Raw genomic sequence first — 12,832 nt, forward strand, 5'->3', positions numbered from 1 at the left:
AACCATCCAGTGAACAATCAGTGTCTATGGGCCACTCCCTATCACCCTTTGCCCTTGCCTTTGTATATATCCCATACGGCCACACATTGAGTGCAATAGTGACACCCTGCATGATTGCACTATATCACTCCTCTCTGGCCCAATCTCACACTATACGTCCAGTTTCCTTCTACCACTATACCAGGGGTCCGCACAACTGGCTACACACCACTCTCGCCGTTGTCCACTCACCACGAGCGACTTGGCCGTGCTCACCACACCACTCCTGCCGCCACTTGCCCGTTACATCATGGCCGCTAAAATCTGGATGTCAACAGGGCCGGCGTGAAGTAAAGTTACCCAAACAGTAAAACGCAGGGTACATTTCCTTGTCTTTATTTATTTATTTTTCCTTCCTCCCATTTCTGCTAACTTTCGAAGCGCACATACATTGAGGCCCTTGTATCTTAAACCAGTGATGCTCGATAGCCCTAGCAAACAGCGCACGTCCACCACTACAAGATGGCCGCCTCAATACCGGCTACAACCACGTGATCAGGTTGAGTGGGCGGCGCCACGTCCCCGCACGCCAGGCCAGTTACCATGATAAAATACACCGACCACCGAACTCACACATCTACTCGAGCTCGGCGGTGAAGGGTAGGTCTCCCCACGCGGACACTGGCGATTAGAGGTGAGTGACAGCGCTCCAGGAAAGAGAAGGATAGCTAAAGCCTTGATCGACGAACACTCCAGTGTTCGTATTTCTAAACCCTAAAGGCGCCACACTTTGTGTTTCCCTCTAGCTACTATGGGCTCATCCCTGATGTTCAGCCCCGCCGACCCCTCATGTGGCAATTAGTCTTTGACTTTTAGGTAAGAAGGGCACGCACGTATGCTATACCTCTGCAGCGCGGATGGAATTTGAGTGAATTGAATGACTGCCTGTTCGTAGCCAAGCCACAATATAGTTAAAGTTTTATAGGTGCCTCTACCACAAGCACTGCACCTTTAAATAACAATGGATGAGCGCCACATCGCTCCAAGTATGCTGCATTTTTAACGTTGGTTTTAATTTTATTTCACTCCTTCACGCCACAGATCTACTCACATTTATAGTGGTTGTGTGCACCTGACTACGCACGTTGCTCACTCCACTTCCCAGGCATGCAGTGGCTGTGCAAAATAGTTCACAACACCGCCAGCATGCCACTACTTTTTCCAAACGCTGGCAATAACGTGACCTTTGTGTTTTCGGTTTAATGAACTTATGTCTTAACCATTGTGTTCTTATCTCTTCTCTCTATATATAGGCATAGGAGAATTTCCACTGAGGTAACATACACAACACATGACACTAGCATGTTGTTATTGTTTTTAAGTTTTCCCCTTTTCTCACTTTTTGTAAAGGTCCTGATGAATCGCGGGTGATTATCCCCTCTGCGAGAAACATGTCGACCACTTCCACTTCTAGTCTCCTCTAGGATCACTTGAATTAGCCTGTTGACACCTAGCGAGCTAGCCCCACCTTTTAGTTGCAGCCAGGGGACCCCCAGAATAAAGTTAATTCCGGTACCCCTTGCTACATTTTAACTGCCCTATCATAAGCACTATACCACCTTGCCCACACACCCTCACCTCACCATAAGGCTGTTGGACAAAAAGATCTCCGCAAAAGAGCCCCTCTTTGAGGTGAGCCCGTCGGGGGTTGCACCGCCTCCCCGACGAGGAGCAAACGCCGATGATGAAGCATGACACCCTTCTGGGTGTGTGAGGCAAACACGTCCAACAAAATGGATGCCCTTAGGTGCCACATCAACACCTCTGGTCACGCCAGCTAACAATTTCACAATTTCCCTTTCTCTCTATGAGGAACAGTTCAGCAAACCCCCCCTTTTGCTTGTACAGCTCTAGAGACATGGTCTAGCCACAGATTCCTTACCGACCCACTCATCCTCTCCGCACTGCGGAATTGTTTTTAGTAGCAGGGCTGTTCCCTTTCAGGGACCTAGTTTCTTTTTAACACACCATGGTCAGTTACTTCATGGATCCACGCTTCTGGCGTGAAAAGTATTGATGTTCAGCGCGCCGGAGTGGCGGTTATATTGACGATGTGGACGCCCCGAGGAACACAATGCCAACGACGTCCGACAGAGTCAACCAACGCCACCTACCGTCGCGCAGGGGCACTGCTAAGAACATTTTTCTGGATCCAGCCTGATGCCTGGAAGTTCAAAGGTAAGTAATCTGCAGCTAGATCATGTCTCTACCAGATAAGGCGTTACCAAAGGTAATTAAATTGTCCTTTACTCAACTTCCCCTCCATTAGTGGCAGGGGAGGGATACATTGGATGGTTCCTTGACAAGTAGGAAAACATGACAGTGGTTCCTTGGGTCCTTTGAACTGTGGAAAGGTACCTAATAGGTTTTGCAGAAACAGGAGCAATCAGCTATAGTGGATGAACATCGCCTTAGCATATAACCAAAGGGGATTTGTCTGGTCCATCTTCCTGGCTCGAAATAATCTGAATGGCTCTGACTGAAATGAACAAAAGTATTAAATCTCCTGATGTTTCATATTAGTACTTCAAGATGAAGGGGATTCACCTCTTTGGGGACACTGTGCTATTGGGTGACTGGATGGTGTGGCTCCACCTGGAGGATGCCTATTCCTTGATTTCTAATCACCCACTTTGGACCCACTGGGCTTTAAGAAACTGGTGGCAATGTACCTGGCAATTGTGTTGCCTTCTCTTTGCCCTATCCTATGCCCCTTGGTGTTTTGCCAAGCTTGTGTGGGCTGTATTGACTTTTATGATTAGTTGGGGTGTCTGAATCAATTAAATTAAATGCTTCTCCATTTTCAGTGCCTCCATACTCTCCACCTACACCAGACACTGACCGTAAACCATGCTGAGTGTCAAGAAGCAACTAGATAAACAGATCTAATCTATTCATTTAAAGACTGCTTCTCCTCCATCGAGAAGACTAGGGCTTGTCCTTGATAAATGGTAGAGGTAGTGTGCCTAAACGGAAAGGCCTGATCGAGTTATGTCACCTCTGGCTATGGTTGCCAAAGAGCTGAAGCTCTCTTTTGCAACCATTATGCTTCAGAAAGGTGACCTCCATCCAAACGTAGATGTCAGGCAAGCAGAACTGCAAACTGTTAAGGGAATGGAAACTGCTTTAGTCCAGGTACATCACCTGCATATTTTACTGCTATCTAGTAGTGTCTGATAAATTGAAGTGGTGGAGCCACATAGATTATACATCTCAGGGGGGAGAGTGATGAGCTTTATGATGCTCCAAAGTTAAAAACCTGATCGCTCAATCTACATGGGTGCATAAGTAGATTTTAAGTGCAGATTGACAAAGAAGAGGTGCACCAGTTCAGTACCGCCCCTCAATACCTAGTTCTTTAAGTCTGCACAAGAGGATTGTATGGACTCCTGTATCATAAATGTGGAAAGAGCCAAAAGGATTGGGTCCTCAGAGCCCCCATTGCATAAGATTTTTTTAAGGTTGTCAGTGGGTAGGGGCGCAGAAAGGTTTGTGTTTGCGCCTGGGAGTAAATCTTGTTGCCAAGTGTAAAACTCTTACCCTTTTCTGAGAAGCAAGAAAGTTGTTAAGTAACTAATTTCCCCACCGTGGTGCAACGAAACTTGAGGGGGTCCCCCTGCAAAGTACATTGAGGGTGTCCCCCAGTCTCCAGACCCAGTAAGAAGCTCTCAGGCCAGGGGTCTGCCACCAGTGCAGTGTCAGAGGGGGCTATTGTTACACAGAAATCTTACTGCAGAGACCGTGTGACAGAGTTTTCGTTTTCTAGTAGTTAGGTGCCTAACTGGTCTTTTCTTTAGTAAAGGGTGTGGGACGTGTGGGCAACTTCTGCTGTTCCAATATGGGTTATATGCCCTGAAGATAAGATGTTGACAAGTTTACTAATCCCACCACCATAGGTATGACAGACTTGAGAACGACAATGGGCCACAGTTCATCAGTAGATCCTAATTTAAGATTAGTGCTCTTCTTAAGAACCAAGTCTTCGGTGACATATGATTAATGATGGATTTAAATGGAGTTTAATAAAAGCAGTGTAGAGTAGATAGTTCAATGTTTTTATACCTTGATAAATTGTAAGAATGAAAAAATATGCAAGTTAATCACAGTAAGCTTGGGAGAGGAAGGCAGGCGATGTTTAGTGCTTTCTGGATGAAGGAAGATGTTTACAACTAGCATGGAGTATTGGTGGCTTGTAGCAAATCCGTCTCAAGAAAGACTGTTGAGTCGCAATGCATTTAAGCGCACATTGTGCTCCTATAAGCATCAGTCACAGTGTTGTTTCGGTTCAATTTCCATTCTAATTATTAAGATTTCAATTGTTCAGCTTTGAGAGCTCTCAAGTACTATGATGGCATGACTTTTGTAGTGGGTTAGCACTTCATCCTAGGTAGCACTATCTGTGAGAATACAGTTTCAAGTGTGACACTGGCCCAAGCACGATGGGGGTCTGAATTGTAAATGTTGTCTTCCTGGGCAGGGCATGCCTACTAATGCAGGAGGAGAGCAGGTGATGATCTGACCACAGGACTGGAAGGATGCTGGGAGAGATGTTGATGTTAGGTTGCCTATAGATTAGGGGGTATGTATGGCTTTTACTAAGTAATGGTCCTACTACATTTGAAAAAAGACACGAAAGAAGAGAAGGATAATTTGGTGTTGTCGGAGTATAGAAAAGAGAAGTCGAAGGAGAATACTGCAACCCCAAGCAAGGCAATGTAAAGAAGAATATTTTTTGGGTGCAGGCAGAGCCTTGGTCCATGTCTACTGGTACGTGGGATAAGGACAAATAGAGAGAGGAGCACCAGGATCGTAAAAAAAGAGGGGAAAGGTAAGATGAGAACCACTGTAGAGCTTATTCTGAAGGAATCCTGTGTATAGAGAGTCAAGCATGGTAGAGAGGCTGAAGTTTCATGGGGTGAATCATTTATTTGCATGTCTGAAGATGTTTAAAGACAAAACAAGTTTTGAAGTATTTTGTCCTTATGGATGTCGGTGAATGCACTCCACGTAACAGCTTTGGTCAAATTAACACTGTTTACAGTCAGAAAGCAATTTCACTGTCCTTTATTTCAGGACATTATATAAAGAACATGTGATCACTTGCCACTTGAAAACTCCAACTCTATAACAGTGTAAAATAAATAACTTTCAGAAAGTAAAATAGGTTTACCTGGCCTGTAAATTGTATAGGTTTGAAATGCAGAAGTCAGATCAGCATTTTTGAGAATATTTATCACGGTGTCTGGAGACTCCTTGACCCACTGTTTCCGGCTCCTATTTTCACCTTGCATTGTAACACCGCTACCTACAGTAAAAAAAATATATATATATATATTTAATCAGTGGTATAAAACAAAAAGACTTACCAAGCAACAAGCAATTCAGATATTTAACCATTTATTGTGGGTGACTGTGTTCTGAAAACCATTCAATGACTCCAAAGCACCATACTGTAATAATGGTTTCCTTGAAATAGTTGTTTCCAGTCTTTTCAAACAACTTTACTTCCCTAAAACAAGCAATAGCAAACCAATAATTTTGGCTTTAGTATGGCGAAAAGCTTTACACCGCACACACCTTCTCGAGATATTATTTTCAACATATTAAGTGAAAGTGATCATCAATTGTCAAGCTAGTGGCAAATACAAGTATTCCATAAGTTTCCAAGAGAATGTAACCCCATCAACGTTTTGTTTGAACACATTTGCACGTGGGTAGAGTGAATGAGTGGAAAACGTGGATCAATGTGGAAGAGATGGCCTGACAGCAGGCTGCTGTATTCCTTCAGAAAAGTGGTTGGGGATTATAGCGCATCATAATACTGATCGTATTGGATGGGATATATAATGTGGTGGTAAATAGCACTAATTAAAAGTTTAGCATGTCAGAATGAGGCATAACAAGCAGGCTCTGTGTTTACAGCACCAATTACTGAATGTTTAACATATTTTTACATCCTTTGTCCATGTAGGTCCCAATATGTTGTAAAGATTTTCAGGCAGAAGTTGCCTGGGAAAATTGCAGTAGTACATGAATTCGTGAATAATAAGGAATTCCAATCGGTGAAGAAACTCCCATTTGTGCATGGATCAGATTTATCCCACTACTTCTAATGAGACCCTTATTGGGCAAAGCGAAATATTTATTTCTCTTGCTATTATTGGATGCAGAGAAGACTTCATTTGGATTAACTGTATCAGGAGTGGAGCGGTCCAAACAAGATATAGCAGGGTAACTGATCTGGGATGGAATTCCCTAAAAGATGACCTACGAGAATGGTATATCCGGAATAGCTGCTCATTAATACATTTCCCAAAATGTAATTACGAACATTATGTCCAATACAAAAAGCTTAGGAAACATCTGAGTGGCAGAGCAATTGTGAAAAAAACTTATACCAACATGAACTATGCTCTAAATTTCCCAAAACACCTGTTCATGCTCTGTACTCATTATTCTAATCGCAGCATTCATGCATTTCTACCTTTATTACAACCAAGGAGGAATTGTCTAGATTCAACCATATATACTTATCTAGTTGTGAAAAATAAATAAATGCCAAAGTTATAATATGGCGTAAATTTGATTTTCAAAAATGTTATCATCATTAGAATTTTCAAAAAACATCATAGAATGTCACATGTTCACAAACTATATGTGACTTAAGCTAGATAGGAATGAGGGAAAGGTCTATGCAGATTGTAAAATAATAATGCCTGCTTCTTAATGCTTTTAGTAAAATAAGGCTGATGTGAGGTCAGCAAAGTAGCACCAAGACTGGCTAAGTAAACATGAACTGGCAAAGCCAATAGATTGTCTTTTAGACCTATAGGCTTTACCAGTGCTTTTTGCTGATACTGCAACTGGCAGCCACATCATTACATAGGCGCATGTATACAAGATTACGTATAGAAGAGAATACACCATCATGCATGCCTACGGAATGATGCAACACCATTCTGTTTTTTTATTTTTCAAATACTGATCCAAAACGGTGGACGCCATTTGGATTGGCAATTAAAAAATATTAATTTTACTTGCACAATAGTACATTTTGATATGCGTCTAGGCGTGGCAACAAATGGCAGCTGCCAGGCCCTCTTCCAACAGCCATATGATCAAACTCCACCTTCATGAAAAAAACAATATTAAATGATTTTCAATGCTTGGGATTAAGCTACCTTTACAAATGACTCACTTTCATGGTCTTGAGATGTACTACTCGACGTGAGAATGGATGCATTTTCAAGGCAATTCAAGACTGTGTTGGGCAACTCATTTCCCCATTTCTTCCGGGCAAAATGTATAACATTTTCATCTTGTTCAATGGCTGAATCACCTCCTGATGAAATTACAATAAAAATGCTCACTAAACCTAATACATTTATACATTAGTTATTTGGAAGTCAAATATACATTTTACTATCATTGTGAATTATTCTCAAGTGTTAATGGAGAAATAAATGCAAATGTTATGGCCCTTAGTTAAAGTTATGTGGTAATAGAACAATTTTTGATTCTTTTCGGAATTGCTAATCTGGAGTACAATCCTTCAGAGGGATATTCTTATTTTATTTCTTGTGAAGAAAGAAATGCATTTGATGGATGGCAATGAAGATTTCGGGCTTCCTCCATTAATGTTTACCATTACCATTTAACTTTAAGCCAGTGCCTATAGCGTTGATTCAATAAATGAACTCGGATAGGTATCAAAATATACTATATGTTCAGTAGATCAAGTTAGTAAAATGAGGAAGACCCATCAGCTAACATAATTGATGTTTCTTGCGTACTAGAACAACATAATCAATGTTATAACCCAACAGATGATCAAAGATGTTAATCATATGGTATGAGTGAGAAGGAGCATTTACGTAAGCCACACTATGAAATCACCCATTTCATTGTGCTCTTCACTTAGATTTTTGTGAAGGCCGAGAACAGAATTAACAACTTCAATTAAGCGATTTTATAACTTTGCTGATCTTTATCTTAAGGAGGGCATGCTTCACCTTGAACATCTTTGCAGAGGGAGTTTCAGACCTGTCGTGGCCGCCTGAAAACAGTATGACATACCATGATTTGATATGGCACAGGTATGACTAAGTCCCAAACCTGCATTCACTTATTCTTGAGCTTTTTGTTCTCCAGATTACGCTGTTAGTGTGTTAACTGGTTTACCAAAATCAGAATTCCAAATGCTTATTTTAGATGCCATACTTTGAATCTCAGTTTTCAAAATCATCTAAAGATATACATTTCAAAATCATCCTAATATCCTATTCCCACATATATGGTAAAAAAAACAAGTACTATAAGAGATATGCACCCTAGAAGAGACCCTGGATATAGGCCGTGCTTAGATTTAGTTGTATACAGTAAAATATTTGTCAGCAAGAAGTTTACCCAAAAATGTTCAAGGCCACAAGAAACAGTGAATTTGGCTGCATGGCCACAAATGCATTTCATTGTGGAAGACTTTATGCATTGCTTCATATGATGCCTCCTCATAATTACAACATTCACTATACCAAATAAAATGTCTAATATTAAAATACTCCCAAAATCTCCATGCAACATTTGTAATTAGTGTATAGTGTGACCTTTTATTAAACTAGAAAAATAAGAACATACAAACATATATATAGTTTAGACTGATACAGCAAAATATGCATTGGATGAAATATAAAATAGAAGTGATTGAAGTTTCCTAAAAGCCTCCACAAATTTCCTTTTCACTTTTGTCCTATAGAGGTAAAGGCTTCCATTTTAGAGAATTGTAGAGTACTCTGCAATTTGCTATAAGAGAACAAAAACAACAAAGACAAAGAAGACAAACTGTATAAAATGCAAATCATTTGTAAATAGTGAAAATGTTTATATAAAAAGGACATCAAACCTCTGCAATGATCTAATGTGAAACTTATATTTACATTTTAGGTCACCTAATTTTCTTTGCGAGTTACCTGCAGATCTTTCTCGCTCCTTCCCCAAATGTCCTTGAATATCAGACAATGCCTCAAAATGAAAAACACAGTGATTTGTGGCTCAGGTTTCTCTAACACAGGTAACGCCATATTAATTAAATATAATACTTAGTTCATCATCACGTTTCCATTATTTCGGTTCCGTGAAACCATAAAGGGTACAATATAAACATTTAATATAAATACAAAGGATATAAAAATGAATTTTTAAAGAATAACATTACTCATCAAAAGCATGCTGGTATAACAATTACAGTTCACCAAACCAAGACTCATCCTATTTCTAAAACAATAAATATTATAATAAAAAGTTCTTAAAAAAGGAAACATCCTGGTTAAAAAAGACTTTGATTTAAAAAAAAAAAACATTCCAAAAAATGAACAATATGACATCAGAGGAAATCAGATCCGGGACTATATCATAAATACATTCAACTCACAAGATGACAAATGAGCAAAAAGTAATCCTGGCTATTTAAAAGATAACTTCGACCTAATATGCCATACTGCTGCCAGACATCTTGAAATTGAGTACCCGATACAGTCTCTTATATTGGTTTTACATACTCTTAGGGCTGTGTGGCGGTCCCTAAAACCTAAAAGTTTACAAGAAGGAACGGTCCAGTGTGATCAGGGTTTGGCATAGGCCCTGCAAAAAAATAACACATGCTCGACGTTCTCATTTGCCAAGCAACCCATCTTGCACATGATAGATGTGTCTCCCTTTTTCGTCCAACAGCAAGTAAATGTAGCCAGTGGTAAAATACCTAATCTAAATTTTACATAAAGTGCATGCGCAGGGGGATTTATTACCGTATTTAAATATGGCTCGTACTCAAATACACACTTGAACAACAAGGAGTCTACCAAGGTACCTGGAGATGCGGCAGAAAGCTTACCTCCAAGAACAAAGTCCCCACAGGACATTTCCGGGCACCTTGGGGTAATGGAAAGGGCTGCAGCCAAAAACCTTCCAAGCCCAACGCAAATAACCAAGTTTTTATATGTACAAGCCAAGGTATCTTCCCAACATGGTAGTGATCTAGTGTAAATCGAATGAAATCCCTATAGGGTCCTTAATTCTCATCAGTCTGAAACTTTATCCAATATAAAATAGATCAATCTCCAACTTTGCGAAGCTTAGATCGAAGGTTTAAATCTAATCTAATTGGGAGCATAGGAGCTCTAGTAGGGCGTCTCAGAAATGTTTTTATAAAAGCATTTTCTGAGTTTTCGAGGGTGCCAAATTTACAATGCCCACACAAGTCTGCCCCATACAGGGAGCCCCCGTAGGCTTAGAACTTCTTTATCTCCATGGATTAGGGAAAATGGCAAAAGTAGATGACCTGTTGCCAAATCTTATAATTGACCCATGAAAACCATTTTTATGTAAACTAAGTATTATAACGTGTCCTCTTCAGTTTAAATGTTTTAAGCAAATTTATCTGCAAAGGTAATGCTTGTGAGATATTCCATTTACAGGTCCAGAAAGAAAATAAATATAGTAAAACGTCTGTGTTGTATATGGTGCTCTCCACCTAGGTTTGCGCTCTACAAACATCAATACAATATAGCAGATGTCAATGCAAAGTAGGGATGACAGCTACAACTAATTACAATGGAAGTCTGCAATGCCAATGCTGTTTTCTTATTACCGTCTTGTTGAGACTACTAGTCATCTTTAAGATAACTACATCACTACCTAAATATAATACATTTAATATCTGAACTTACGAGAGCCATCATGGAGTGTAAAAAGCAGCTCCCCGAGCACAACAGCAAATATAATTATTAAATAAACTTAATTCGTTTCTTATTCCTTTCATGTGAACTATGTTACTGTGTTTGCTCAGACATACCATTTAAGATTGCCTGATTATTTAGTTCACTGCTACTTTTCAGATACCATAAGTAACTTACCACAAACTTTAAAATTTAAAAAAGCAGCCAGGTGACTTAGCTCATAATAAGTTTAAAGGTTTAACAATCTGTAATACACACTTTGTGTAGGGTAATTGTTTATTTCATTTCCACAATGCAGACTGTCTGCATATCTGCACCTGGGAGACTACGCACATCAATGGGAGGTGACTGCATGTATTAATCATGGCAGTGGGCAGTATCTTAACAAGCATTGACAAAGACAACAGGTCTTGCTATGTTTGTCTATGGACAGCTATATACAATGGCATGAGTGGAAACGAAAGCAACATATACGAAATGATGCAAGGTAGAACAGCTATAATAAAAGGAAAGGAAAGCATGGTTTGTTAAATGTTTTACTGTTATCTATAATTTCTTGTATATAGGAAAACTAGCAGATAAACAGAGTTAAACAGGTACCACGTTATGTTATATTATGTTACACTTATTTATATGGCATTAATTTTTCCATATTAAGGCTTCACCATGCCAGAATGTGCAATGCAGGGCATCAGCAGTGTAAGTCTCCCACACACACACACACATGTACATACGCTCATGTCCACATCTGTGTGTCTGTCTGTGTGGGAGGAACTCTGAATATTTGTTGGGCAGTGTGTAGACATAAAATATTTCAACAGCCTTGTTCTTTCTGCATGCTTGCATGTGTCCCTCCTGGTGGATCTACTCAACAGAGGTCAATCCCATTGTCTTTGTTGGTGCGTGTCACAACATGGTATCAGAAAAGGGCAGTGCTTTAAGAACATCAGGCGCATCTAAGATGTGGTGTACTGTGCTGCAGCCCTGCCTGCTAGTCATGTCCCTGAAAGATTAATTACAGCCCCAATGGTTTTCCGAGGTGAGCCAGGTAAGTGTCAAAATCAACCTTAGCTTTGCTAATCTTTCTCAGTGATCCAAGAAGTATAAAGAACTCTGCAACTTCCATTCCACCCTTCCTGATATGTCTCACACAACGGCTTTGATTCAGACCCATGGTCCACAAGAGGTGCACCTCACAGGGGAATGTCTCTGCTCCTGACTTACTGACATGTTACTGACATCCCCAGCACCATCAGCCCATCCATGGAGCACCCGAGTTGAGCCTTACTTTTAACCCGTCCCCTACACTCCTTTCAAATGCATAACTGACACATGACAGACTCGTCCGCACTGCCTTTCAGATACACGCCTGAATCGTGACAGGGTGTGCCTGGCATGTGATCTTCCCTAAATACCTCGGCCATTATTAACATCCATTGTTCAAATTACTTTCTCACCTCCCCAAAACATAGAAAAGTTGTTCCTCCCACCATGGACTCCCATCTCAATAATGCACCATGACATTGTGACTTGACTTATGCTAACTAGGAATTGGCAAAAGTTCAAAAGCAATAAACAAGCGTTACAATCATCCAATGGCTGATAGATGTGATGTGCATCACAGATGGCAAATGGTTGATCTGAAAATATCTAGAAAACCACTGGAACGTCTCTCTCTGTATAGATTACATGATCGCTGCACAATTAAACCCAGATTTAAAAACATTTTGCAATTCACCGCAAAGTTCACTAACCTCATAAAGTGACTCAACATTTAGGCATTATTTCTTTAAATGGTAGGGAAACTCCTTGCAGACGTGCGAAATACTTAAAATGTGGCTGGTGGTACGTATTACATAATGAATAATTAACTAATGTATTTTTGTCTTATGATATAAGAGTACTAGTATTCCACACTGCTAGTACATTATATCATAATTTATTAACACAGCAGTGAATGTGCTTCATTACCCCAGTGAAGGTAATGAGACAATCTTTATGGATCATCATGTAGAAATGGTAATGCAACAATGAATCTATATTGCTTTGTGCTGAAACTTCAT

General features: G+C 40.1%; 1 protein-coding gene across 1 annotated transcript in view; it reads right to left on the reverse strand.

Annotated features, from left to right (window-relative positions):
- LOC144772734 (serine/threonine-protein kinase Nek3-like) overlaps positions 1–12,832 on the reverse strand; it is a 263,235-nt gene that overhangs the window by 38,465 nt on the left and 211,938 nt on the right. Inside the window, exons 10-12 of the mRNA XM_078657269.1 lie at positions 9,006–9,057; positions 7,238–7,381; positions 5,210–5,344 (exon numbers count right to left, since the gene is read on the reverse strand). Coding sequence (XP_078513395.1) covers positions 5,210–5,344; positions 7,238–7,381; positions 9,006–9,057 — 331 coding nt within the window. The remainder of the gene's footprint in view (positions 1–5,209; positions 5,345–7,237; positions 7,382–9,005; positions 9,058–12,832) is intronic.

Source organism: Lissotriton helveticus, chromosome 8, assembly GCF_964261635.1.
Source record: "Lissotriton helveticus chromosome 8, aLisHel1.1, whole genome shotgun sequence".
NCBI classification, from domain to species: Eukaryota; Metazoa; Chordata; class Amphibia; order Caudata; family Salamandridae; genus Lissotriton; species Lissotriton helveticus.